The sequence below is a fragment of the Mastigoproctus giganteus genome, chromosome 4, assembly GCF_048544385.1.
Source record: "Mastigoproctus giganteus isolate SK-2022 chromosome 4, ASM4854438v1, whole genome shotgun sequence".
Taxonomy (NCBI): domain Eukaryota; kingdom Metazoa; phylum Arthropoda; class Arachnida; order Uropygi; family Thelyphonidae; genus Mastigoproctus; species Mastigoproctus giganteus.
In genome coordinates, this window is record NC_143578.1 from 203710587 (window position 1) to 203736635 (window position 26049).

General features: G+C 35.3%; 1 protein-coding gene across 2 annotated transcripts in view; it reads right to left on the reverse strand.

Annotated features, from left to right (window-relative positions):
• LOC150087336 (golgin subfamily A member 2-like) overlaps positions 1-26049 on the reverse strand; it is a 436198-nt gene that overhangs the window by 246091 nt on the left and 164058 nt on the right. For both annotated transcript variants that reach the window (XM_090371141.1, XM_090371142.1), the window contains one exon: positions 13168-13275. In XM_090371141.1, the coding sequence (XP_090227267.1) occupies positions 13168-13275 (108 nt within the window). The remainder of the gene's footprint in view (positions 1-13167; positions 13276-26049) is intronic.

Sequence of the window (26049 nt, forward strand, 5' to 3'; positions counted from 1 at the left end):
TCTCATGTAACCATCCTTTTATGAGCTGTAGTAACTTGTCTCTAACGTCACACCGCTCTTTTTTGCATCCTGGTCCTTTGTTACTGCATCATAGTATCCAATCAGATTGGTCACAAAAGACTATTGCATAACAAATCCATGCAGTGACTGCCCTATAACTGCATTCTGGTCCTGATAGTCATGTATTACTTTAACTAGTGATTCAATATTTTCTCTGGAACAGAAGTCAAGCTTACAAGTCTAATTACACACTTTACCCTTTGATCCACCCTTGGAAATTATTAATGCATTCAAACTTCTGTAGTTCATCGGGACCTCCCTTAAATCCAAGGATGCTCTCATAATTATGGCTAAAGGTTTGCTGGCCTCATTTGTTGCCTCTCTCAATATGATTGGCTAAATCCTAACCATCTCAGATGCCGTATTTACGTTCAACTTCAGCAATCTGTCTTCCACTTTTCTCTCAGTTATCACAAAATCATTTAGCTCCCTATAATTTGATATAATCCTGCAACCCAAGAAATTTCTCATCTGTGAATGTAGATACAAAATATCTATTCAGTTTGTCAGTAACCTAAGCAGAATCATCAACTGTTATACCATGAAACCACTGACTGGTTTCGATGAGAAAGAGAAGGGGGGGAAGTATAGATGCCAGTTTAGAAGATCAGTGCCCACGGAAGTATAAGTATCTACAGAAAAGGCATGCAGCAGAAACAGTAGGCATATGAGACAGCAAGCGGAGAGACTTTGTAAGAGATGGGTTTTATAAATTAACCTGAGTGCCCTCTTATGAATAGTCTAGAAACCTCAGAGAGCGTTTGGTGTAACCAAACCCTCTCTGAGGGCATGCAAGAGCAGCAGACTTCTTTTTGTGAGATATAAGACAGGACTGATTAGAAGGATTCAAATCAAATAAGTTATGTCCCACTAGAGAATTACCTGGAGATCATCATTTAGGGAATTAGTACTAGATATTCGAGAAGTTGAAGCTGTTTGTGCAGGGAAAGATTTCTCAAACTGGAAGGTGGAATGCAATGTGCTATCATCGGCAAAACTATGTATATGATTTCCAGTCAACAGAGGGTCATTAATCTACAAGAGAAAAGAAGTAGGCTAAATGAACTGAACCTTGGAGATTACCAGCATTAGGAGAAAGGTTAGAAGACAGAGAGCCACCTATCTTCACTTGCAGCAAACAGTCAGAGAGAAAACTGGACAATTGCAAAACACGGTTGGAAATTCATAAGATGGAAGTTTATTTAAAAGACCTTTATGCCAAACATGATCTAAAGCCTTAGAAATGTCAAGAGTAATGGTCTGAGTTTTACCAAACTTTCCCACTGAATTTGCCCATAGACAGTTAACATAAGCCAACATCTCATCAGTGGATCAACACTGATGGAATCCATACCAGTGACTGATCCAATGGAAAGTTTTAAGATAGTTTACAAGCTGGCAGTTAACAGATTTCTCCATTACTTTGGAAAGAATAGAGGTAAGTGCAATGGGCAATAAATCAATGAGAAGGATTTGTCACCCTTTGGTGGGTATGAGAAAATATTCAAGCATAATACAACCCACCAGTGGAATAAGAAAGTGTAAAAAGGCAACACAGAACAGGAAAAAGCTCAGGAGCACAAGTTTTGTCCAGAAATGCCATCTGGACCTATCTTGGCATCAAGGTTGTTCAAAATTCTTTTTTGATGGAAGACCACAGGAAGCACTAAGTTGAGTGCACTGGGAATAGCAGAGTGTATTGAGATGGTTTACCTCGATCATAGAAGAAAAGTAGGGTGCCAGTAAGTCAGCTTTATCTTTAGCTATGGAGGCAACAGGACCCTCAGATTTTAAAAGAGGTGGAAGTGTAGATGGGCAGAAGTAGTCAACAGACCAGAGGCAAGAGACCAGAATGCTTGATTACCATTTGGGCAAGAAGCAAGTTTTCTACTCTTTTAGCCTGCACTAGAAACCAGTCATCCAATAAATCCTCAAAAATCCTTGCTACTGGCTACTGTGAGAGTGACCAATCCACAAGTTTCAGTCAATATCGGGAAAGTTAAAATTGCTCTCACAAGACATCTGATTTACTGGCCCACTCTATTTCTCTGTATAGTTGTTTGTTATACTCATTAGTCATACAACACACTCCTGCCATATTTGTTTTCCCTGTGCTTATGGCACAGGAGAGGACAATATAGCATTTAAAAAGAAAACATTTGATTAATACATAGCAACAATCAAAGAACTCAACTCACCGGTAACAACAACATAATAGTGTAGGAAATATCAATTTGGGAGTAGTGAGAAACAACCTTTGGGACTTAGGTTATTTGCAGGAACTATTAATGAACTGTGATATTATATACAAAATGAATAAGAACAACACATTGGTACAAGGAAAGTCAGATCAAGGGCAGTGCACAGTTGGGGCTGATGCATATGTGAAATCTCGTGGAAATAGTCTGTCACAACGAACACACACACACAGCCAAGGGATTTCAGACGGGCTCTCGAAACTCTATTGGTGCTTTATGGGATATTGGTGTGTCGTGGGAAGTTTGCTCTTCTGCTCAGGAAAAAGGAGCTGGTATCAAGTGCATTTTGGATAGCAAAGGTGATAGATTTAAGGTTTTTCTTGACTATCTGCAGTTGATGTCTCCTCAGTTTCTGCCCCACCCCCATGTGTCTGTAAGTCTTTGGGAGCAGGAGAAGAAATTATATTTAGGTGTAGTGTCAGAATGGAGTAAAGGGTTCAAGTGGACAAAATGATTATGGTGACACCTTATCTGCACAAGATGGAACAAGGGAATACAATGGATGGAATGATAATGGGGATATCCTGTCTGCAGACTGCATTTCCTTAAAGGCATATTCTCTTGTGGAAGCTGGTATTACAGGGAGTACAAAAAAGTTCTCATTGAACAATAATGGGTGTAATGAAGTGGAGATAGGATGTGAACAGCCTGCTAAATCAGAACTACTAAACTGTGAATCTACTGAATCAGATGCCACTGAACTGGAATCAGGGTCATATGCTTTATGTGAAACCAAGGCATATGACCCTGATTCCAGTTGATACATTTGCAGCAACAGGATGTGAATAGTCTGCTAAATCAGAACTGACTGCATCAGATATCACTGAATTGGAATTATGGTCCCATGACTTGGTTTACAGTGTTTTAACTGGATCTAATGGACTGAAATCTATTGTACATTTACCCAAGCAGATTGATGTATTTCCTGACAGAGGTGCCCCTCTGCCTGACAAGGGGGTTTCTCCAGCTGAGCCTTTTCTTCACTGTGGTGATTTTTGTGATACAGAGGAGGAATTAAGGTTGAAGGGAATGGTCAATAAGGTTAAAATGGAACATCTCAGAACTAACAGTATTAAGCTGGATCTTGTTACAGTTTTATGTTCACTGCATTCTAATTACATTAGACTATGGACATAGTCAATGTCTGCTGAGTTTTTGAGGAGATAAAGAAGATCCATGACTGTAATGGAATGATATTGCACTGACTCTTAAGGGATTTAGATGATTTTCCACTGAATAGGGTATTGAGATCAAAGCAAGATAATCGGAGCTGAGCAGTTCCACTTATAATGGTTTGTTGAGTAGATGGTATTTAATGATGGGTACAATAATAGAATTGTACTGATTTGGACAGCACACACACACACACACACACACACACACACACACACACACACACACACACACACACACACACACACACACACACACACACACACACACACAATCAATGTGCAAAATGTGTGAATGGTGGTGGTGTAAATCTTTGTTCTGATGGCAAAACGGGAGATTCTATATGCATATTGGGCAGTAAAAACTTTGAGCTGGTACAAGCAGATGTGAAATTCAGTCTGATTATTCAAGTGGGGGGAGGGGGGACTTGCAAATCAAGGTGGAAAACAATCCTTGGTTAAAAAGACTTTACCAACCATGGTGGCTTCTTCTTCATCCTCTCCAATAGCTGGTGGGCAGGTTTCTGCAACAGTTGAGTCTCGAGATTCCATTAAATTACATTTAGAACATTTGAGACATTCTAATGAGGTTCTTGCTGACTCTATGAAGAGAATTGTGACTCCATTGAAATCAGGTGAGTACATTGTTAAAAGGGTTCAAGCTTGGAAAATTAAGAAAACTGTTCAATTGTGACTTTACATAGTCACAATAATGATTTTCAGAATCCGGTTACTTTCGTTAAGGTTGTAAAAGTTGAAAACACAAACCTGTCTGTAGTGCTGAAATTAAGCATATTCTGTTGGAGGAATCTGGGTCATTGCTGCATACATTAAAATCAGAAAGATTAAGAAGTGTAGGGGTAAACAGGTAATCATGGAGGTCGGTACTTGTAAGAATGTTCAGTTGCTTGAATGCAACATACATTTAAAAAAAATTTTGGCCTCTCTATTACTAAGCTGTTGAGAACACCACCTCATATCAATTTTGATAATATGAGGTGCAAGCAAGCTTATGCAGCATCAGCCAAAAAAAAACAAAAAAAACTCCCATTTCACCCCTCCGTTCGTTCGAAATACCTGTCCAGCCGAGCCTTAAATTTATTTAGGCTATCAACTTCCACAACAAGGGATGGAAGTCTGTTCCACTAACCAACTACCCACTGGCTAAAGCCAAATTTCCACACATCTATCCTACATCTGTCTTTCCTCAATTTGAATTTATGCCACCTCAGGTTCGTAATCTGAGCAAGAGGAAGGATCCCATCAGCACCGAGTCTGTTCAAACCATTCAAAGCCTTATACACCTCGATCAGATCACACTAATTTGCAAAACTTAAGCTTTACTTCATAAGAAGTAAACCCTTTGTTCCATTCACTAATCTTGTTGCCATTCTCTGTACTCGTTTCAGCAGCTCTACATCCTTTCTAAAATAAGGCCTCCAAACCTGTATACAGTACTCAAGGCGTGGCGTGATCATTGCCTAATACAAGGGGATAATCACCTCCTTATCCCTGCTAGAAAAATTCCTGTATATCAGTGACAAGATGCCATGAGCTACTCTTGCAGACAGTCTGCACTGCTCAGAAAGGGTCCTTTTCATTTTCTACCACTCTGAGTGTAATACCACCCAGTTGATACATTACTCTGGGGTTACTGCTACCCATATGCAGTACTTTACATTTGTCAATGTTAAACTTCAGTTGCCACCTCTCAGCCCATCTGCTCAACTTTTCTAGTTCCTGTTGCAGTAGCGTACTGCCATTAACAACTCCGCCAACCTTCATATCATCTGCAAACTTAGACATTACACATGACATACCTTCATCAATATCACTAATAAATACAGAAAACAACAATGGACGCAAAACTGAACTATGGGGGACTCCACTAATAACATTAGTCCACGAAGAGCAGTGTCAATTGATTACCAATCTCTGTCTTCTCCCACTCAACCATCCCTTCATCCATAGCAGCAACTTGCCTTTAATGCTACACTGCTCAAATTTGTACAGCAGTTTTCCATGTGCAACAGTTTCTAAAGCCTTCCTAAGATCCAAGTATATGATATCAAAATTATTCTTTGCATCCAGTTCCTTTGTGACCACATCATAGTATCCAATCAAATTGGTCAGATAAGACTTCCCCTTAACAAACCGTGCTGTGTCCAAACTATAAATGAAGTCTTGTCTACATGATCCCGCAGTGCTTCTTTAAGCAGTGCCTCCATTAATTTCCCCGAAACAGAAGTTAAACTAACAGGTCTGTAATTACTTGTCACCCTTTGATCCTCCTTTGTGAATTGGGGTCACATTTGCACATCTCCAGTCAATGGGTACCTCCCCTGGGTCCAAGGAAGCTCTCATAATTATGGCTAAAGGTTTTCTTACTTCCCTTGCTGCCTCTTTTAATATAATTGGATAGATCCCAAGTGCCTTTCTTATTTTTATTTTCAACAATTTCTGCTCCACTTTGCTCTCAGTTATTACAAAACCATTTAGCTCACTGACAGAATTAATACACCTCTGGCATTCCTCCCCCTGCATAACTTCTCATGTGTAAATGTTGATGCAAAATATTCATTCAGTTTTTTTTGCTACCTGAGCAGGATTATCAACAGTTGAACTATCGAACTAAGTAAAGAACTCTTTGCTGTTTTTCTTTGTACCCTTTGCCAAAGATTTCTCGTAATGTTCCTTTGCCTGACTAACTTCCTTTGTTTGTTTGTTTGTTATTTGGTTTTTAGGAGCATTAGCAACTAAGGTCATATTGCTCCAGGAGGGGGGGGGGGAATATGCAGTGGTCATTCCCCGACCTTTCTGCATCCTCTGCATTTGGTGGTCATGGGCTCGAACCCCGGTCTAATCAAGAAGCGTGTGCTACCCCCTTTGTGACTTGATTACAGAACAGCTTATATCTACGATAGGCTTCTGTGTTACCTGTTAATTTATATGTATCCCATGCATTTTTCTTCTCTGCCAGATGTCTCATTAGTGCATCTGGCATCCATTTAGGCCTAAACCTTGAACAATAGTTGTTGGAAGTTCCGATTTCAAGGCACTCCGTTATGTTGTTGCTGAAAAAAAAAAAAAAAAAAAAAAACACAACTTACATTTCATGGACAATGCAATGCCAGAAAAACCCTGCACAATTTCCTAGGAAGATACTGTGAACAGTGTTCTGGAAATTTTCTGACCAAGAAAGTACAGCCATGTGAAAAAAAAGCTGGAGTCCACCTGGCCCTCATGCAAGTATTGAAGGGTTAATTTATATAGTAAATTTTGGAATAGACAAGCATTATGCACAACATCAACAAAAGTTCAATAATATGTTTTAAAATGTTCTTCATATGAATATGTAAGTTTCAGGTTTCCAGGTGCCTATTGAATGTTGCTATCTGGGTGCACTGCACCCTTGGGTTGGCCCACTCCTGAGAATAACCAATTATGACAACCCTCTGCCTCCTCCCCTGAAGCCATACTGCTATTGATCTAAGGATTTTCCTTGCAATTCCAACCTGTGCCAGCTTATAAAGTAACTGCTCAAGATGGAATGAGTTAAATGCTTTGCTGAAATCTAAATAAACAATGTCGGAATTATTCCCTAAATCCAGCTCATAAGTGACCCTGTCAAAATAGCTAATAGTATTAAACACGATTTTCCCTTTACAAAACCACGGTGTGCATCAGAATTCCATTTCTATCTTAATGATCCTGAATTCCACCTTTGATCATTGCTTCCATGATTTTCCCTGCTGCCGAAGTTAGACTGACTGGTCGGTAATTTACCACTACACTCTTAGAACTGCCTTTATGTATTGGCAATACATTTGCACTTTTACAATCCAACAGAATCTTTCCTGAGTCCAGTAATGCTTTCATAATTAGCCTTAATGGTTTCAATGCACTCACATGCTGCCTCCCTTAAAATTATAGGGTATTTGCCATCAACCCCAGGAGCCTTACTCGCCTGTAGGCTCAAAAGTTTTTTCATTAAATAATCATGTGAAATTTTAATATCATTAATTATATATTTTTCAATTTCACTCCCACAATTTCTCACTGACAAAGGGATTTTCTTCTGTAAATATTGATGCAAAGTAGCTGTTGAGTTCATCTGCAACATCAGCTGGGGTATCTAATACCACTCACATCAATTACACAAGGATCTGGTTAGCTATTCTGATTTGTCCTTCTCTTCTAACAGGGAGCATATGAATGATAGGTTTTTTTTTTTTTTTTGGCAGATGCACATAAAACCTCCTTCCTTGTATCATTTAGTCATTATCATAATGACTAAAGCATCACTCTTTAAAGGTAAAATGGGGAAGAATGAAATATTTTCGGCTTAATGTACTGTATTTAACCAGTTAAAATATACTGTACATGCTATTAAATAGAGCACGGTAATTAAAGTATATTTCAAGAGTATATATCAGGCATATATTGAAATGTATATATCAAGAACACATGATGAAAGTGAAAATTACCAACAGTATTTCTTGTTAGATAAGTATTTCTGTCTAGAATATTTGAACTATTTTATTGCCTGGAGAAATTTTTCCCTATTCTTTCCAAAATTATTTTCTTGTTTCCAGTGAAAGTAAGTAGCTTTTTGATATAAGGTATGAAGAGGTTCCATTATGTTAGTGTAATTTGACTTTGGAGGAGAGGGGGGACAAGCAGGGGAGGAATGGACAGAGTTAACAAATTATATGCCTGAGTTATAAAAGTGTTAGTTCTGTAATTGTTTTTCTCATTTAAGTTATACAGTAATAACCATTCTCTAACTTCAAAGCTGTCATGCTATACTGCAGTGCTATAGTGAATTTTAAGCAAAAACATTAAATACAGTAAATCCTCATCAACCAAGATCCCAGTAATCCGTACATCGCTTAATCCGGACAGCTCTAAAAAAAATTTTAAAGTGTAAAAATCAAACGATGATCGGGCTCAAAGGTCATATGTATTGTGTCCGAGGTAATTGGGCTGTGATGATTCACGCTGCACAAACAACCTGGTTCCCAACTGCGGTTCAGACAGTTGTTTGTCATTTGCTCCGCAGTTACTTACCTCTATCTTTTTTCGTTTGTGCTGTGAAGTTAAACAATGTCATTAAGTAAGCCTAGTGTAGGACAGAAGCATAAGCATAGAACGCTTTCTCTTTGTGATAAACTATCGGTGATAGAAAAACTTGTAAAAGGAGCTTCAGTGTCCAGCATGTGTCTTGAGTATGGCATCGCAAAACAAACCATGTCAGACACTAAAAAGGAAAAAGAGAAATTCATAATTTTGTTCTCAAGTTTAACATGGAGAAAGAAAAAAGTAAAGTTAAACGAATGCAGATGCCTACTGATAAAGCACTAGATGATGCTGCATACAAAAGGTTTTCCCAACTTTGTTCGTCTGGGTTGGCTGTGCGAGGAATAGAAATTCAAGCAGCAGCAGAGAGACTGGCTAAACAGTTAGGAATTGAACAATTTAAAGTGAGCTCAGGTTGGCTTTTTAGATTTAGAAGATGGCATAACATTTCAAACAAGAAAATATTCTTCAAAATCAGCAAGAAAATATTCTTGCTGATTTTGAAGCTGTTGAGCCTTTCACAAAACAACTGAATGATTTTATGTAAAATAAACATGTTTTTACTGTTATCCAAGTACATTATGTTGCTTAAATAAGCTTTACCCACATTACAAAGTGTACAGGCATACCTCGAATAACGAATAGGATGCGTTCCACGAAATTACTTCGTTAAGCGAAACTTCGTTTTCAGAGGTAAAAATACTATGGCCAGAATAGGGATACGTTCCTATGTAAAGAAAATGAAAAGCTTTTTTTTTTCGAACAAAGAAAAGTTTTATTAAATAAACAGTCAACTTACATACAAAGTGAAATCATATTTTAAAATATGAGTCTAAAGTTGATTGTTTATGCTCTTTTTCTTTTTCATTTAACAATTGCCTGTACGGAGTTATTGCATTTAACACTGATCACTTAACAATAACACTTCTTCCTAAATCAGGATCATTTTCACTAAAAAAAATTTAAAACGTTTTCAATGTCATTTAAGCACCTTTTTAAATCTTTGGTTGTTAACACTTTTTCGGCGGGAACTTCTTTAACTTCGTCTTCATTATCTTTGTCTTCGTTGCTAACAAGGTTTTCTAAATCTGAAAAACCATCATCTTCTGCATTCAATAAATTTCTAACATCCTCTTCATCGACATTTTCGAAATCTATTGATTGAGCCATCTGGATAACTTCATTTCTAATTTCTTGGATGTTATTTTCTTCTTCTAGTACAACTTCTGGCCATATTTTGCGTCAAACTCCATTTAAGCATTTCTTAGTGACTTCTTTCCAAGAACTATCAATGTTTTCAATTGCGTTTTTAATGCTGTAGTTTTTCCAAAAAGTTTGAACTGTCATTTCCTCTTTATCCTCTAGTTCAGTTAAACTGCTTAATGTTCGACACAGATAATAAGCTTTAAATGATGCTATTACTCCCTGATCCAATGGTTGAAGGGAAGTTGTGTTTGCTGGAAGAAACACAACTTTGACAGGAATGCATGTGTCCAACGTGTTAAGATCAGTAGGATGTCCCGGAGCATTGTCTAACAACAAAAGAGCTTTTTCTTCAAAGTTGTTTTTTTTTTGACAATACCGTTTTACTTCAGGACAAAAGTGGTTAACAAACCAATCAGTAAATAACTCCTTGGTAACCCACGCTTTTCTATTTGCTTTCCATATTACAGGTAAATTCATTTTTATGTTACCTTTTAACGCCCTCGGATTTTCTGAATGGTAAACTAATAACAATTTTAATTTATAATTGCCAGAGGCATTTGATCCAAAGAGTAACGTTAAACAGTCTTTGGCTGCTTTGAACCCAGCAGCTGATTTTTCTTCAATAGAAATGAAGCTTTTTGTTGGTAGAACAAACCGCTTTCGTCAACATTGAACACCAAATTTGGAAAATTTAAGTTCAATTATTTCCTTTAGTTTTTCTGGAAACTTATTTGCAGCTTCTCCTGTTAATTTTACACTATGAATCCTGGCCCGTTTTTTAAATTTCTCAAACAACCACGAGAAGCCCCAAAGGTTTCCGTAATTTCTTCAGTTTGTTTAGATTTCAGGTGATTAAACTGGAATATTTTTTTTATGTTAAATGGGGCTTGAAATTGCCGACTTCGTTATATCGAAGCTTCGTTATCAGAGGTAACGTTAACCGAGGTATGCCTGTATTTCATATAATTCGGACTTTCATTAAAACTGACACCTCTCAGTCCATATTAATCCGGTTTAATGAGGGTTTACTGTACTCATGGTATGCAGTAGCGATTATCAATTCACTGCAGGATGGAAGCCTCCACAACAATTCATGTTAAGGGAACTAAGTACTAACTAAATACAATACAAAGTACTCATACCCTTCATTAACTTTTAAATATGGCTCCTCAAATACAATCCACCTCTACGTTATACATCAATAAAGATATTATTTTATTTTAAAAATCTTATTGTTAAAAAATTTCAAAACTTGTTGTAAGGACACACATATCTTACATAAATCTTACATGATTAACATAGTTGTAATATATTTCTGCGAGTGAACATTTTTTGGAACTCATCTTCTCATCATACCATTATATCTGTGGGAAACTGCTCCTGATTTACATTTTCACTTTATGGTGAAAGTTTTCTGGAATCCTGTGGTGTTCAATTTTTTTTAAGAAAAGTTTCTTTATTCAAAAGGTTATTAACTGTTAGAATAATTGGAAAACTAATGTTGTTCTATAATTAAAAAGCTAATGCAATTTTAAAGAAGGATCAAACAGATACCTGGATGAAATTAGACTTTTTTTTGTTAAGGCTGACTTCCTTGCATCATTTTGCCTTTATTAATACTAAGATCTCAACCCTAAAAGGAGCAATGTATTTAATTAATGGGCCTCCCACAAACTTATTTGGCGACTATCAAGAAAAAGTTGAGTAGCTTCTGCTGGGTTTCTTGTTTACAGATTTCTGTCATTGTTTTTCTGAATTTGTATTTATAATTATTCCACTAATTTCTTTCAAACATGTGTAGCTGTCATCCAGTATCTAATCAAGATTCAACCTATTTATTCCCTCTATTTCCAGTCTCTGGAATAAATTTCCACCAGATTTACTTCCTGCATGTTGCCATTTAGAAAAATTTCAGACAGATGTGAAGTTATTATAGTTACACATCCCCCAGCCGAGACGTGTTACAGGATTCAGCAAACATTTGTGTTTAGGAATACTCTCAAATAATATGGGAAGATGCAAATAACAATCATTTAATTTTTCTATGTACACTCTTTCTCCCAGAATTACAAGAGTTCTAAGGGAGCCAATTCATAATGGCAGCATTACTCTGTTTTTGAAAATAAAAAAGAAGTCCCATTATTTAATGTTCTTCATAACCTTCCTTCTCACAAATAATAGCAATATTCTTAAAAATACTGATTATGCAGTATTTTTAATTTACTCTAATTTACCAACAACAAGTTTGGCAAATGCACATGATCACTTTGTAGAGCTTTCTGCTAGCAGGAAACTGAGTGCCTGAACCACATGCATTTGTCAGCCACATTTTGAAACTTCATGTTTTTTAAAATGAAAAATGAAAATTTTGTGCATAAGTGCTTTCAAATACAGTGTAGGCCACATTGTGATCACTCTGGTACTCAACTGAACTGATAAAAATAACTGATTGATAACAATAATTGAAGAAACAATATTGCAGCTGTTCAGAGCATTGCTTATTGATGTAGAGTGGAAATGTGTAATAAAAAAAAAAAGGTGGAAATGGATACTTTGGCTGTCCACTAGTTTTTTAAGAAAGTCAACAATAAAAATAACACTGTTATAATGCTTCGGGAAATCCATACAAATCGTTAAAAAGAAATAAAAAAAGATTAAAATCAAGAATTAGAAAAGGGTTAATGCTCTACTAAAGAATAGATTGGTAGGAGTATAAATACACTATTTTCCTTCACAGAGTAATGGCACACTGAAAATCCATTCACTGTAATAATCAATTTTTCTAATGGTCCAGTTTTAATGACATTTAGGATGGCTCAAAGAAATCCTTCTAAAAGAGCAAAATATATGAATAAAGTTTATGAAAATCCATCCACTGGAAGTCCAGTTATTACATGCACACAGACAGACATGGTGAAGACAATAGGTGCTTTACACATATATGCTTAAAGTGCTTAATAAAAGGGTATATAATTTTTTTAAAAAAAGTAATCAATATTTTTTAATGCAATAATATCCTCTCCAAAGAATTTCTTTAATTTAGGATTGAAATTAGAAAAATGGTTGATCACCAGCTTCACGAAAGAGATGGAACTTTTTCATTGCTATGGCATAAAATAGCACTGTTTCCATGTGGGCACAAATGTGGGAAGTAACAAACTATGTTTAAGAAATATTTAGATATTTTCATACATTTTAGCTAGACATTACTGTGTTTTTATTTTCAATAAAAAAAGATGAAATCATTACCTTTGAGTAATGCTCATGAATCATCTGGTTGTACTTCCTAGAACATCTTCAATATTAAATATATAATTTTACTAAAAAAAAAAAAAACTATTGCAAAATAATTAAATCAAATAATAGAGTGATTACGAGAAAAGAAAATTTACCTCATCCCTAAGTGAAGTCATCTGTTGACTTAACTGTTGGACATAACTTTGATAGTGTCCAGACATTTGGTCTCTTTCAGCTTTCAGCTTTTCAATAATTTCTTTGCCCTAGTATAGACATTTACTTTAGTAAGTAGCAATACCTGTAATGAAACATGCTAAAAAACATTTGACATTTATTTGATAAATTGCATATTACATGTTTAAATTGGAAACCTTTTTTTATTTATTTACAATTGTATTTAAAATATACCAATCTGAAAAAAGTAGAGATAATTACATTTCTACTCCCTTATACACAGTAATAGATTAAAAAAAAAAGCAGTTATAAATTCCAACAATTTTCCAATTTAGTATAATGCATTATCATATAATCAAATCATTTTAAATGGCAGGAGATATTGATTGTATCCATATTGTACTTTTTTCTGTAGAAATCTATTCAAGGGCCTTGATTGCAGAGGACTTTAGAAATTCCTCCAGCTCTAGATGGGAATTGAAACCAGACATCTCGAAATGAGCAGCAGACAATGATGTATCCAACAAACCAGGCTACGACGAAGGACCTCATTATTATTATTATTCTTTTTAAATTTCTAATTAGAAGTAAATTAGACTGAGTAAGACAAATAGCTTGCACAGTCGCTTTTTTTTTTTTTTTTTTGCAAGAAAGTGGGATCCAAAAAAATTAAAACTGCAACAATTCAAGAAAAATTTCACAATATTCTGTGGCAGAGACAGAAGTATCTGTAACAGTGAAAAAAAAATTAAATATGCAAAAGCATCCAGCAAGATAGATTTATGCACGGATGCAGAAGTTTAAAGAAATTGAAAGGACAAAGCATGTGAAAAGAGCCGAACTACTAACACAACACAACACCAAAAATAACCGAGTGTGTCGTGGAAGCATGGGTAGAGTCCAGCATATGTTTATCATGGAGAAACTGTTCTCTTTAATCCTAAGAAACTGTTCACCTAATCTTTTTTTTAATGATTATGCATACTGCCAACTTTTAGAAATCTGAATAATCTGGAAAAATATTAGTGCAGATCTGCCCTTCTGCAAGAATAGTGTTCTAAAATGTTTCCTCCAAATTAACAAAAGGCAATTAATTCAGATCATGGAACAACATGGCCTAAAAATTATAAATGCCATTATTAAATACAATAAATTATATTTTAAATTAATTTCACAATATTTCTTTGTGTTTTTTTTTTTTTTATCTTGTTTTTATCATGTTAAGTCAGAGTTGGCTCTTGAAATTTTTTTCATACCTACTATCTTAATGTGAAATTTCAAGTAGTAATAGCCCTCACTTTTTTCAGGAAATTTGAACTTAAAAGAAAAACAAGAAAACACACAAATTCCATTTTAAAACCAAAATACACTTTTTTTTTTTTTTCAAAAAAAAAATCTTAATTCCTTTCTGTTCTTTTTTGACAAGACTGAAAACATTCCTATTCTGCATACTTCAAAATTATATTTGCTTCACAAACACGGGAAAACCTTGCCCATTTTACATCAATGTATCTTCTGTTATTGTAATGCCAAAACATCATGAATCTGAAGAGCACATAATTATTTCTGAACTTACCCACATATAGAATGAAATTTTGTTTTATTTTAAATTTTATTAATTCCAGAATAGGTCTTTATATCTAATATATTTGGGAAAAATAATACTGAGAAAATAAGCCGATCCTCTAGCTCTGGTCACATTATAGTACTAAGCGTTAACCATTAGCTATAGGAGGCAAACACATTCCCAATAGCAAATAATTAGAATTAACCTAAAATGTTTTAAAGCAGGGAAGGGCAACCTCCGGCCCACGAACATGCGTAATCCAGCCCACAAAGTATTCAAAGTATTTTATTATTTTCTGCGGGCTCCAGGGTTTCCCCTATCCACCGCTGAAGAGTAACTGTACATTATTTACAATTTGTGGTTTAGCAAAACATCTTTTGATCCACCAACTTCACAGGAATGATTAAAAACAATAAGTCTCTTGCCTGAGACCAATATAGTCTAGCTGCACATTTGACCATACTGTATATCCATAAGTTGCATCCGCTTGCAACTCAGTTATTACAATTGTTGAAGGCACCAATTTCTACATTAACCTTCGAAACTTATACAACTATACAGACAGTTAGAACCTACCAGTTCGGTTACAATGAGGTCAGACATATATCTTACAATTTATACAATTTAAGATTTACAATTTATGCACCTTATTAGAGGCTGAAGTCCCAGGACACCGCCCACCCAGCAGTGAACCTGGCACATCGGCTTATATATTCTAAACACTAATATTGCAGTCCGGCAATAAACACAAATAAATTTCCTCATCAGATGTCCTGTAACAATGCGATTAATATCAAGGCAATATATACAGTGGTAGTACACTTATTACATAATTATTCTCAGTCGGCAAGTCCTTTCCTTCTGCGGAAAGCCTTGTCAGCAAAGTTAGCCAGTGCCTGAAAATTTTCCTTACATTCTAAAAACTTGAAGTTATAAACTTCGGTCAACATCTGAAGTTCAAATCGAATATCTACATAATATCGACATTCTAAGATTACATGTTGCACTGTCTCCTCTGAGCCACATTTACATAGAGGAGACGCAGACAAACCCAGAGTAAATAACTGAGTTTAGGCTGCCATGCCCGGATAGAAAGAAAGTTAGGTGAAGACCTGGGTTAAACCAGGTCCAATGTTTTTTGTCAAATTCAGCAACTTGAGGTATAAAAAGGGTAGTAATTCTTCCAGCGTTGGCATTAGTCCATTCGTTTTGACATTCCTGGAGGAACTGATTCTCTTAATCTAGTGTTGTCTTCTTTCACTGGCACATACAGGTTAACAGAAAACTGGTTGAACTGTGCTGCAATACCCTTCCTTCTACAATACTGAAAGTAGTTGTACAGCACTTTGTATTTAATTGGTAGTTTGCCGTTGATTACCTGTAGTGGCAATGTTGAAATCGTGCGACAAGCTCTTGAAGTTGCAATTAGGAAGAAGCGCTGGGCTTGAGTCAAGATTTTTTCTACCATGACTCTGCGTATACTGGGGACCCAAACGCCCATAACATAAAAGACAATAGGAATAAATATGCATTTGTAGTACAACTTGAGATTGTTTCAGACCTCAAGAACCTTTGGTAATTCTGATTATTTTGCCTGTCCAAGTCTTGATTTTGCTTAGTACATATTTAGCTTGGGTAATGAATTGAAGTTTGTTTTTTAACAAAATTCCTAGGTATCTGTATGAGTTAACTAATTTTATTGATTGTTCTTTAATCTTAATACTTGTTTATTTGGGTCTAATTTTCCTTTGAGAAGAATTTGTTTTGTTTTGGGAACAGAAATAGGTAATTTATGTGTACTACACCACTCATCTAGGTCTGATAGGACTTCTTTAGCACCGATTTCAAGTTGTAGTCTGGAGTTTCCAGAAATGGAAACTCCAGACAAGGATAATTAAATCGTCTGTGTAAGCGATCTTAGTAGTGCAATTATGTTTGGTAGCCAGCCACCCATTAAGGACGATGTTCCAGCATACTGGTCCGAGAACTGATTCCCGAGGGCAACCGCGAGTCACAGGTCTCGCAACAGAGCAGGATCCACTGGAGACCACAAGTGAGCGATTCTGGAAATAATCTGTGATGAGACGATAAATAGTACAGAGACCCCGGCCTCTGGGAACATCTCCAGGACACTTTGCCACCAAACAGTGTCAAAGGTCCCTTTGAAGTCCACAAGGAGGCCGAGGACATACTTTTCATTGGAGGCTGAAACATTATTAATAACAAGGTTAATGGCATCCACTGTAGACATCCCAGCAGTGAAGCCAAACTGATATCTGTAGTTTAGGTTTCTTTCTTTCTTTATAGTGCTTTTGGAATCTCGCTACAATCAGCTTCTCTAGTATTTTTCCGAAGACCGGAAGTAAAGTGATTGGGCGGTATGAATTTGCCTAATTTGCTGTTTTGTTGGGATTCTTAATGAGTAATTTAAGATTTGGTTTTTTCCAAGGAGAGGGGAAGGATCCATATTGTAGGCAGGCATTAAAGAGGTTCATCATCAATTGGGGGCAGGTGCTCCAGATTCTTTTAACAATGGTAACTTCTAATAGGTCCAGTCCAGGGCATTTGTCATCACGCAAAGTTGCAACAGCAAGACCTACCTCGTCCCTGTCAAAATCATCTTCGTGGCTTTGGCCTACGTAGAAAAGATGTTCTAAACGAATACCTGTTTGTACCAAACTTTCTAGTACAGTTTCATCCTGCATAATCAATTCATCCAAAATTGTTTCCATAGTCTTGGCCCATGTCAGACTTTCGGAGTTATCAGGTCTAAGTACAGAGGAGAATATTTCCCCTGATGAATTTTGTCTAGAATCAGTTTGTAGATCAAGCCCCAGGGCTTCTGGTCCATAGTTTGTTTAACTAAGCGTTCCCAAGCGGAGCATTTTTCTTTGTAAATATTTATTTTCTTTGTAAATAAATGGGTGACTCTCAAAGCTGCTGCGTTTTCATTAGATACTACGTCAAAGGTTATTACATTGTGGTCGCTTACCAACCAAGAGGAGTGAACAATCCAGTTTTCTATGCATCTCCCGAATGTTGCATTCGACAGAGTGACATCTATGTAAGACTAGCCAGAAGGGGATGAATAAGTGGGCAGATGCCCAGGAGAGTTCCAGCCAATCAATCCGTTAGGTATTATGAATTCCTCCCGTAATCTGCCTTTATTATTAGTTATGGGGCTGTTCCACATGGTGGAAGAAGCATTTGCGTCGGTCATAATAACAATCTTTTTTCCTGATAACCTAATTAAAGCTGTCTCAAGGAAGTTTAGATAAGGCTCAATTTGTTGAGAATGTTGTGAGCACTGCATGTAGATTGAGATGAAGAATATTTGTCCAAAACTACCTTCCAAGCATGCACATGCCACATGCTTGGAGCAGAGACAATTTACCCTTGTGATTGTGATCTGCTTGTCCGCTATAACAAAAGCTGCCCACACGCTTGCCGCAGCATTTGCACCCTGTCCTGTAACAGATACATTAGATTGAACCACCCTACAGCCATTTGGTAATCCTTTACCTTTGCAGGAGTATAATTCCTTAAGTCCTAGAATGTCAATTTTGTGATCCGTAATTAATTTGGAATTCAAAATTACATCACCAAGGGTGTCAAGACTAATACTCGAGATTTCTAAGAGGTACAAGCTAAAGATTATAATGATTTATGCACCAACATCAAGCCATGATAATTAAGAGGTTGAAGAAATATACACCGAAATTGAGTCTTCTAGATGAGCAGAAAACCCACTACACTATTATTATGGGGGACTTCAGATACTACGGTTGGAAAAGGCAAAACAGAACAGAAAGAGGAACTATAGGAAATTTTGGAATTGGTGAAAGAAATAAAAGAGGTGAAAGACTTGTGGAATTTGCAGAATATCAAGGACTGTCAGCAATGAACACTTTTTTCAAGAAAAGGGTGAACAGAAAGTGGACATAGAAGAGTATATGGATTAACAACTAATGAAATCAACTTCATCCTCACTAACAGAAGATATATTGTGAATGATGTTACCGTCCTGAATAAGATAAATGTTGAAAGTGATCACAGAATGGTAAGATGTACACTTGATATAGATGTAGGAAAGGAAAAAACTGACTCGAGTAAATAATACAAAGGTCTTTGAGATAACAGAGGAGGAGAAAAAGCAGTATGTACTGGAACTTAAGAACAAGTTTGAGCTTCTGCAGACTGCTCAGGACCAAGATATCGACGAGGAATATTACAACTTTCTGAAAGTGATAAATCCCAAGAAACCTATAGGGAAAAAGAAATCCAAAGAAGAAAAAATTAGTCAAGAAACACTTGTCATGATGAACCGAAGATGACAAATGAAGAGCAAGAAAAACACTGACAGGGAGAAAAACTGAGTATACTGAGTTATGCAAAGCCATTAGAAAGAGACTCAGAGAGGACATAAGAAGATTTAACACAAGAAAAGTAGAACAAGCATTAAGGGAAAACAAAGGATTTAAATCAGCAGCAATGAGCAGTAATACAGAAAGACAAATGATACTGAAACTGAAGAATAGCGATGGTGTAATTATAAACAGCAGAGAAGGCATAATTCAAATAGCAGAAGACTACTATATACAAGGTTGCTACTATATACAAGGAGCGAGGGAATGATGCCAGCAGTGGGGAATACGGATTGCAAAGTAGCAACACATACGACATACTCATTTGCATTTTGACTGCATTTTGATTGCGTGACGTCTAATGAATCATTTGAATTTGTGCTATATATGCAATATATGGCTAATAATAATAATATCACGACTTGAGCCAGCAGTGTTTCCAAACAGTAAGCAAGCATAGTTTCTGGCAACACTGGTAAGCAGGCATAGACTTGCATACAGTTAGTAGTTCCCAAACTCTTAGCTCTGCAGAATGTGATTGTACTGCAAGTGTATTGTGCGTTTCAATGGCAAACATCAGTGAATAATCAACAGATAAAAGTAGATAATTTAGAGATTTGCCATATTTATTCAAACTTAATGCAATGCATAACTGAAAATCTAAGATTAAGATTTTATAAAATCTTTAAAATTATAATTTGATTTAATTTTTGGTAACTCCAATTTATGGTGCACCACTATACTTCGGTGAGAAAGAAAGGAAGAAGGCGGTGATTGGCAGGTGACAGCACCTCCCACTCACTGCTTCTCCCCTCCCCTTACCTGCAAGTTACAGACTGATGCCACATGACATCACAATATGTCAGAGCTGAAATGAAAAAAAATGGCAAAAGGAGCAAAAAATAGATGAATATAAATGCATTTTTTTAAAAATGCAGTAGAAAAAAATTAAATCAGTCACCACCACTGATACTTCTCACCAGTACATTACTGGACAATTCCACTTGCATTAACAATGAAATTGCTCTTTGTAATTTGATTCCATATATTACTAGATGATTTTGAATGCATTAACAATGAAACTACTTTCTTAATACACAAAATGTCTACAAAAATGCTTGTTTTTATTTTAATTTTTTGGGGGTGCTCACCCTAAATCCCCACTTTTTGTCACTTTACATTACTAGATGATTCCATGTGCATTAATAATGAGAATTCTCTTGCAAGTCTAGAAATATATATATATTTTTTCATTTTTCTGGGGACTGCCTCCCGCCCACACACATCAAGAGAATCTTACACTAACAACTAATACAATAACTGCAAAAACAATCAAATCGTCAAAAAACTACTTGAATACAAAGAAAACTCACCTCAGCAGTCCTGGCATGGGCTGGTTCACCAGAGAAAAATAACTGATAGCAGTACGGTGGCGACAACTAAACAACAACAGAGCACAAAACAACACGACGAAACTAAGCAAATGATAATTTCAGATTTACTGCTACAATCAGAAGTGAATTTGCATCCAATCAAACAATCAGGCAAGGAGGAAGAGCAGTGAGTGGGAGGTGCCTTTACCTGCCAATCACCGCCTTCTTCCTCTCTTTCTTGCCGAAGTATGGAGAAGCACCATAAACTGGAGGAAAGCCTAAATTTTTTTTATAATTATATACTATAATTGTATTTTTGCAATTTTATCTTGAATTTGTATTTCGTTTTTCTTATTAATAAAATTAATTATATTTGCGAGTATGTATAAATATTACAATATATAGCATAAAACTGTTTATGACAATTTTTTTTCATTATATGCCATTTTAATAATCCTAAAATTTCAGAAAGCTAAAAAAAAAAAAATTACCTTGCGTGTACCTCACAGACATTTTATTTGGCTCACCCCTGTTTTAAAGGATAAAACAGCACCTCACAGCATGATATAAGATGATTTCTTTCAAGCTAGATGTATCAGCTCCGTGAGGAATAAATTCAGTGGATATTAATTCAGAACTTATTTAATTAGTTCTGAGTTAATAGAAAGGCTAATTTTATAGTTTTTTCTGCTCCCATGCTTATCTTTGATGACACTCAGATTTCTCAACAAGATCAAATATCGCTGTTAGAGATTACCCTGACTTCTAATCTTTCTTGGCATAAGCTCCTCACAAATACTGCTTCCTCTGCATCTAAAAACTGAGTTCTCTTGTGCTCTTGGTGTTACTTTTCTTTTAAATAGTCACTCACTCTGCAAATCTCAAATCTGCTGTACCAGGGAATACTGTCCCCCATGTCTGGGACAGTGGCCCCATAAACTCTCTCAGGCTTCTAGACTCCATTCAAAAGAGGGCAGTTAGGTTAATTAATAGCCAATCTCTTACAAAGTCTCTCCACTCTGTCTCATAAATATTGTTTCAGTTGCATACATTTTCTGTAGATTTTCTTCCATGAGCACTATTCTTCTGAATTGGCTTCTATAATTTTCCCCCTCTCTTCCAAACCAGTCCCAAACATATTCAGCAACCAGTCAGCATCCATTTACTGCCCAACTGTAAACTTACAAAACCAACTTTTCTTCTTTTTCATTTATCCCTGCAACTTCAGCTTTCTGGAACAATCTTCCCTTCACATGTATTTTCTGAAAATTACAATCTACAGAAATATAAGTCTAATGTCAACAAATATCTTCTTTCATCTTCTCAACATCTCCTTCAACCCACACACGGTACTAAGTACTATAAGTTCTAATACCTTTCGTGTTTGGAGGTTTCATATATATATATATATATATATATATATATATATATTTCATATATATATTTCATATATATATATATATGTATATAATTATGAATAAAAATTAAAATTAAGTAAAGAAAGAAAATGGATTTGAATTTGAATAGAGATAAAATGGAATATCAATAATATGAATTATGGATCAGGGACACTGCAAGAGCAAAGGTACCCTACAACCATAATGTATATATAGAAAATTATTTTAATGTTATGTGCAAATCTTTAATTTAACTTATGCTAATAATGAAAATACCGTGTACCCTGGGAGCGATGTATGTTGAATAAAGGGGGGGAAGAACGGAAAAGAGTAACGTTATAAACAAAGTGCGAATTTTGAAAAATGTAAAATTTGAAAAGAACGAAAATAGAAATAGCAGATTATTGAAAAGAACGACCAAAGTAGAAATAGCATTGCAGTATCTTTCATAATTTCTGTGTCATCTTCAGAGGTCATCCACCTAAATTATGAAAAAGAACAGCAATACTCTTACTTCTGTTTCTGACATGTTCTGTATGTCAAAAAAAAAAAAAAAAAAACAACACGTGTACGCGAACACGTTGTAAAAAATAATTTAGAATATAAATTTTGAAAAAATAAAATACAAGTTAAGCAAAAATATTATTCCAAAGTATAACATACAGAACATGGATGACCTTACAGAAGTAAGTAACCCGCCAAAAAGAGAAGACAAAGGAAGCGAGTGTCCGATTGACAAGAATGACAAGAATGTCAATAACTTACCGCTACGTGACCGGTCGACAAAAAAGAAAGAGCCGGAGGCTAAACAGTGTATATATGTGAAGAAACGCTAGCGGCACCTAGCGTTAGACGAATTTTGGTGTATGTATATTTTGTAATTTACGTAAGCGGTGGAGCTACGCTAGGTTCAAGTTAAGTACATGATACTCAAACTTTCGGGATAGCAAAGAAATATAATTGCTTACAAAGTAGCAGTAGAGTAGCTAAACTTTGTTAAGGCGAAAAATTATGATTTGGTATAGTGAGAAAAATAGTACTCTGATATTGCTTTCGTTACACTAATCGCTCACAGAGTATAAAATGTAGAATTTAGTAAAGCAAAAAGATGATGAAATTAGGGATATAAAGTTGGGCTAGGGTAGTTCGGGGTTGCAAACCCGTTCCTATAGTTAGGACCCTGAACGACTGTCCGAGAGTAGGTGCACCATGTACTTAAGTCAGTTGTGTTAAAGTGTAAGATATATATAAGTTACAATTAACAAATAAATAGATAAATAAATCAAGATATAATCAAAATTAATTACAAGATAATTACAAGGTAATACACTATGTTAGACCAATCGGTGGGTACAAGTTTTCCAGACCGTAAGACACCAAAGAGGCCTAGTGTATTGTATTTACACTATTTACAAACTTGATGCGTATGGGAGTAATTATTAGTTATAAACTAATAATGCTGTTTATATTGATATCTATTAAGTTTTTGTGCCTTAATATGTTAAGGGCTTTATTGATATGATGACGCAGGTATTTAATAGGAAAAAGATTTCTGGTCAGTTTACTGTACAATGATCTGATGTTATCAATAACTGTTGTTTTGTCGCTGCATATCGTTGCAATTCTGATGCATTGTGCTAAGATAACGTTAGCATGTACCTGTTTGGAAATATTGGAATTCCATTGTGTATAGTTTACTATGCTAAAGTTGAAAGCTTCACGTTTGTTGTACAAATTGATGGAGGCTATACCATTTTTTATATTGATGTCTAGATCCAAAAATTGGGCTGCTGTGTCAGAATTGTTAGTTCTTTCTAGTACAAGTTCGCTAGGGTATAGATGTGCATAATCCTGGATGAAATTCGGGCAGTTAATTACTATGAGGTCATCTATATATCTAAATAGTATTAGTTCCTGTGGAAATGAGGTTTCTGACCAGTATAGATATAGGTTGGCTATTATGCATGAGGCTGGGCTGCCCATAGGTGTTCCATTGGTTTGGTGATATACTGTATCGCCATCATATATGAAATTATTGGAAATACATAAATTAAGTATGTTGTTCCAGTAATAGGTGTTGCAGGAAATAAAATTCTTATGTTTATCATATATATCTTTGAGTACCAATTTGAGATTGGTTTGATTGATACTGGTAAATAGGCTATGGAAATCAAAGGTTTGAATATTATTGACTGTATTACTTTGCAAAAATTTTAATACAGGTTGGTTGTTGCCTATGATTTTGCTGTTATGTATCTTATTCATCAGTGGTTGCAGTAGTCGTTCAAGTGTTTTTCCTGATTTGTGTACATAACTATTTTTGCATGAGGTTATGAATCTGAAGCCTGTTGGTTTTTTATGAAATTTAGGAATGAAGTAGATGTAAGGTAAGCTGTAATTATTTAAGTTGAGCTTTAGTTTTTTGTTGAAGGCCATTAGTTTTTTTGTAATGATATTACATGTACTGGAAATAGGTTTGTAGGTATTGCTTGAGTTAAGTTCATTAGTTAAAGTATATGTATAAAAATATTTGCAAATGAATGCAAAATTATTGGCTGCTTTATCTACCGGTGTGATTACGAAGTTTTTGTGAAAATCTAGCAGTTTTTGTTTTAATGCAGTCAAGTTATAGTATGTGCCCTGAAAATATAAATTTGAACTCTGTAATGCATATTTATGTTTGAATAGGGCGAATGTATGGCTAATCCACATATGGTATGCTTCTCTAGGCGCGTTATTTTTGTAGGCTAGATGGAAGCAGTAGTTTAACAGGTCTTGATATAGCTGCTTATTGAAGTTGGTTATGTTTATTTTGGTGGGCGGCCTGAATTTGAATCCTTGTGATAGTACATGTCTTAGCATTGGGTCCGTAACTATGTTTAGATTTCCTGTAATGATGTGTCCATAGTCTGGATCAATATATTGCTGCATGTTGGTTTGTTGACAAACGCAGTTATTGGTGTCTGTTATATGTGATGTTAAACTGGTAGCTATAGATTTGTAGTTGCAAGCTAATAATCCAAAGGGTTTATTATACTTATATCTTACTTTAATATGACTGGGACTAGTATTTGGAAGTAGATGATTATGCTGATTTACAATTTTACTGATATTTATGTTATCCATGATATGGTTGTTGAAGTTCAAAATAATAATAGAATCTTTATCATGTGTTGTCGAGCTTATGTTTTTAAGATTAAATTTACAAATATCATTTATTATATGAAAGAGATGTTTGGATTCGAATTTGAAAGTGCGTATGAATTTGTGCAATGCTTTCAGTATACTGTGTTTAGTACTGAAAAGTAAATTATGTATATCATTTACATTTATAATGTTCTTATCCCAGTTTTTAAGTGTGACTTCGAAATCACCTAAAATATTACTGTGTTTGTTGCTAGTATTTTTAGATTTATGAGTACGTTTGCGAGGGTTCCTATGGAACTTTATTATATTAAATTTGTCATATATACAACAATCTGCTAAGTTATTGGTAATAATTTTATGGTTGAATTTATTATTTAGACCATATGGGTATAATGTTTTTAATTTTAACATAAATATTTCCTCTTGTTTAGTTCTAATATTAGCGTTATTAATCTGTGCTAATATGGATATGTATATATTGTTGAAGTTGTGAGATTGAAAATGCATATATTCTATTTCTTGTTCTATATTGTTAATATTTCTTTTTAAGTAGTTATTGATGTCAGATCTATGCTGATTAATTCTTACGTGTAGCTTATTGCTGGTTTGTCCGACGTATTTTATATTACATGTTTTGCAGGTTATGAGGTATATAACATTACTAGTTTTACAAAAAGTAGGTTTTGATGCATCATTTGTAATATGTTGCGGGTGTATGCAGGGACAGGTTAAACAAAGTTTATTCTTGCAGGTGTTAAATTTAAGTATATGGATCCCATATTTATCTAAGTTAGAAGCATTATATGCTGATGTGCTCTGACTTGTGTGTGTTAAATGTGTATGTTCAGAGTTACATTCGTGTTTCGGAGTACAGTACAGAGCATGTGTACCCGGGGTCAAGTTTATCCTACTCTGCCCATGTAGTATTTTGTCAAAGTTACCTGATTCCATTCATATAAATTGCATAAAAATTACATTAAAATTAAAATTTTAAGTTACAATAATAATTAAAAGG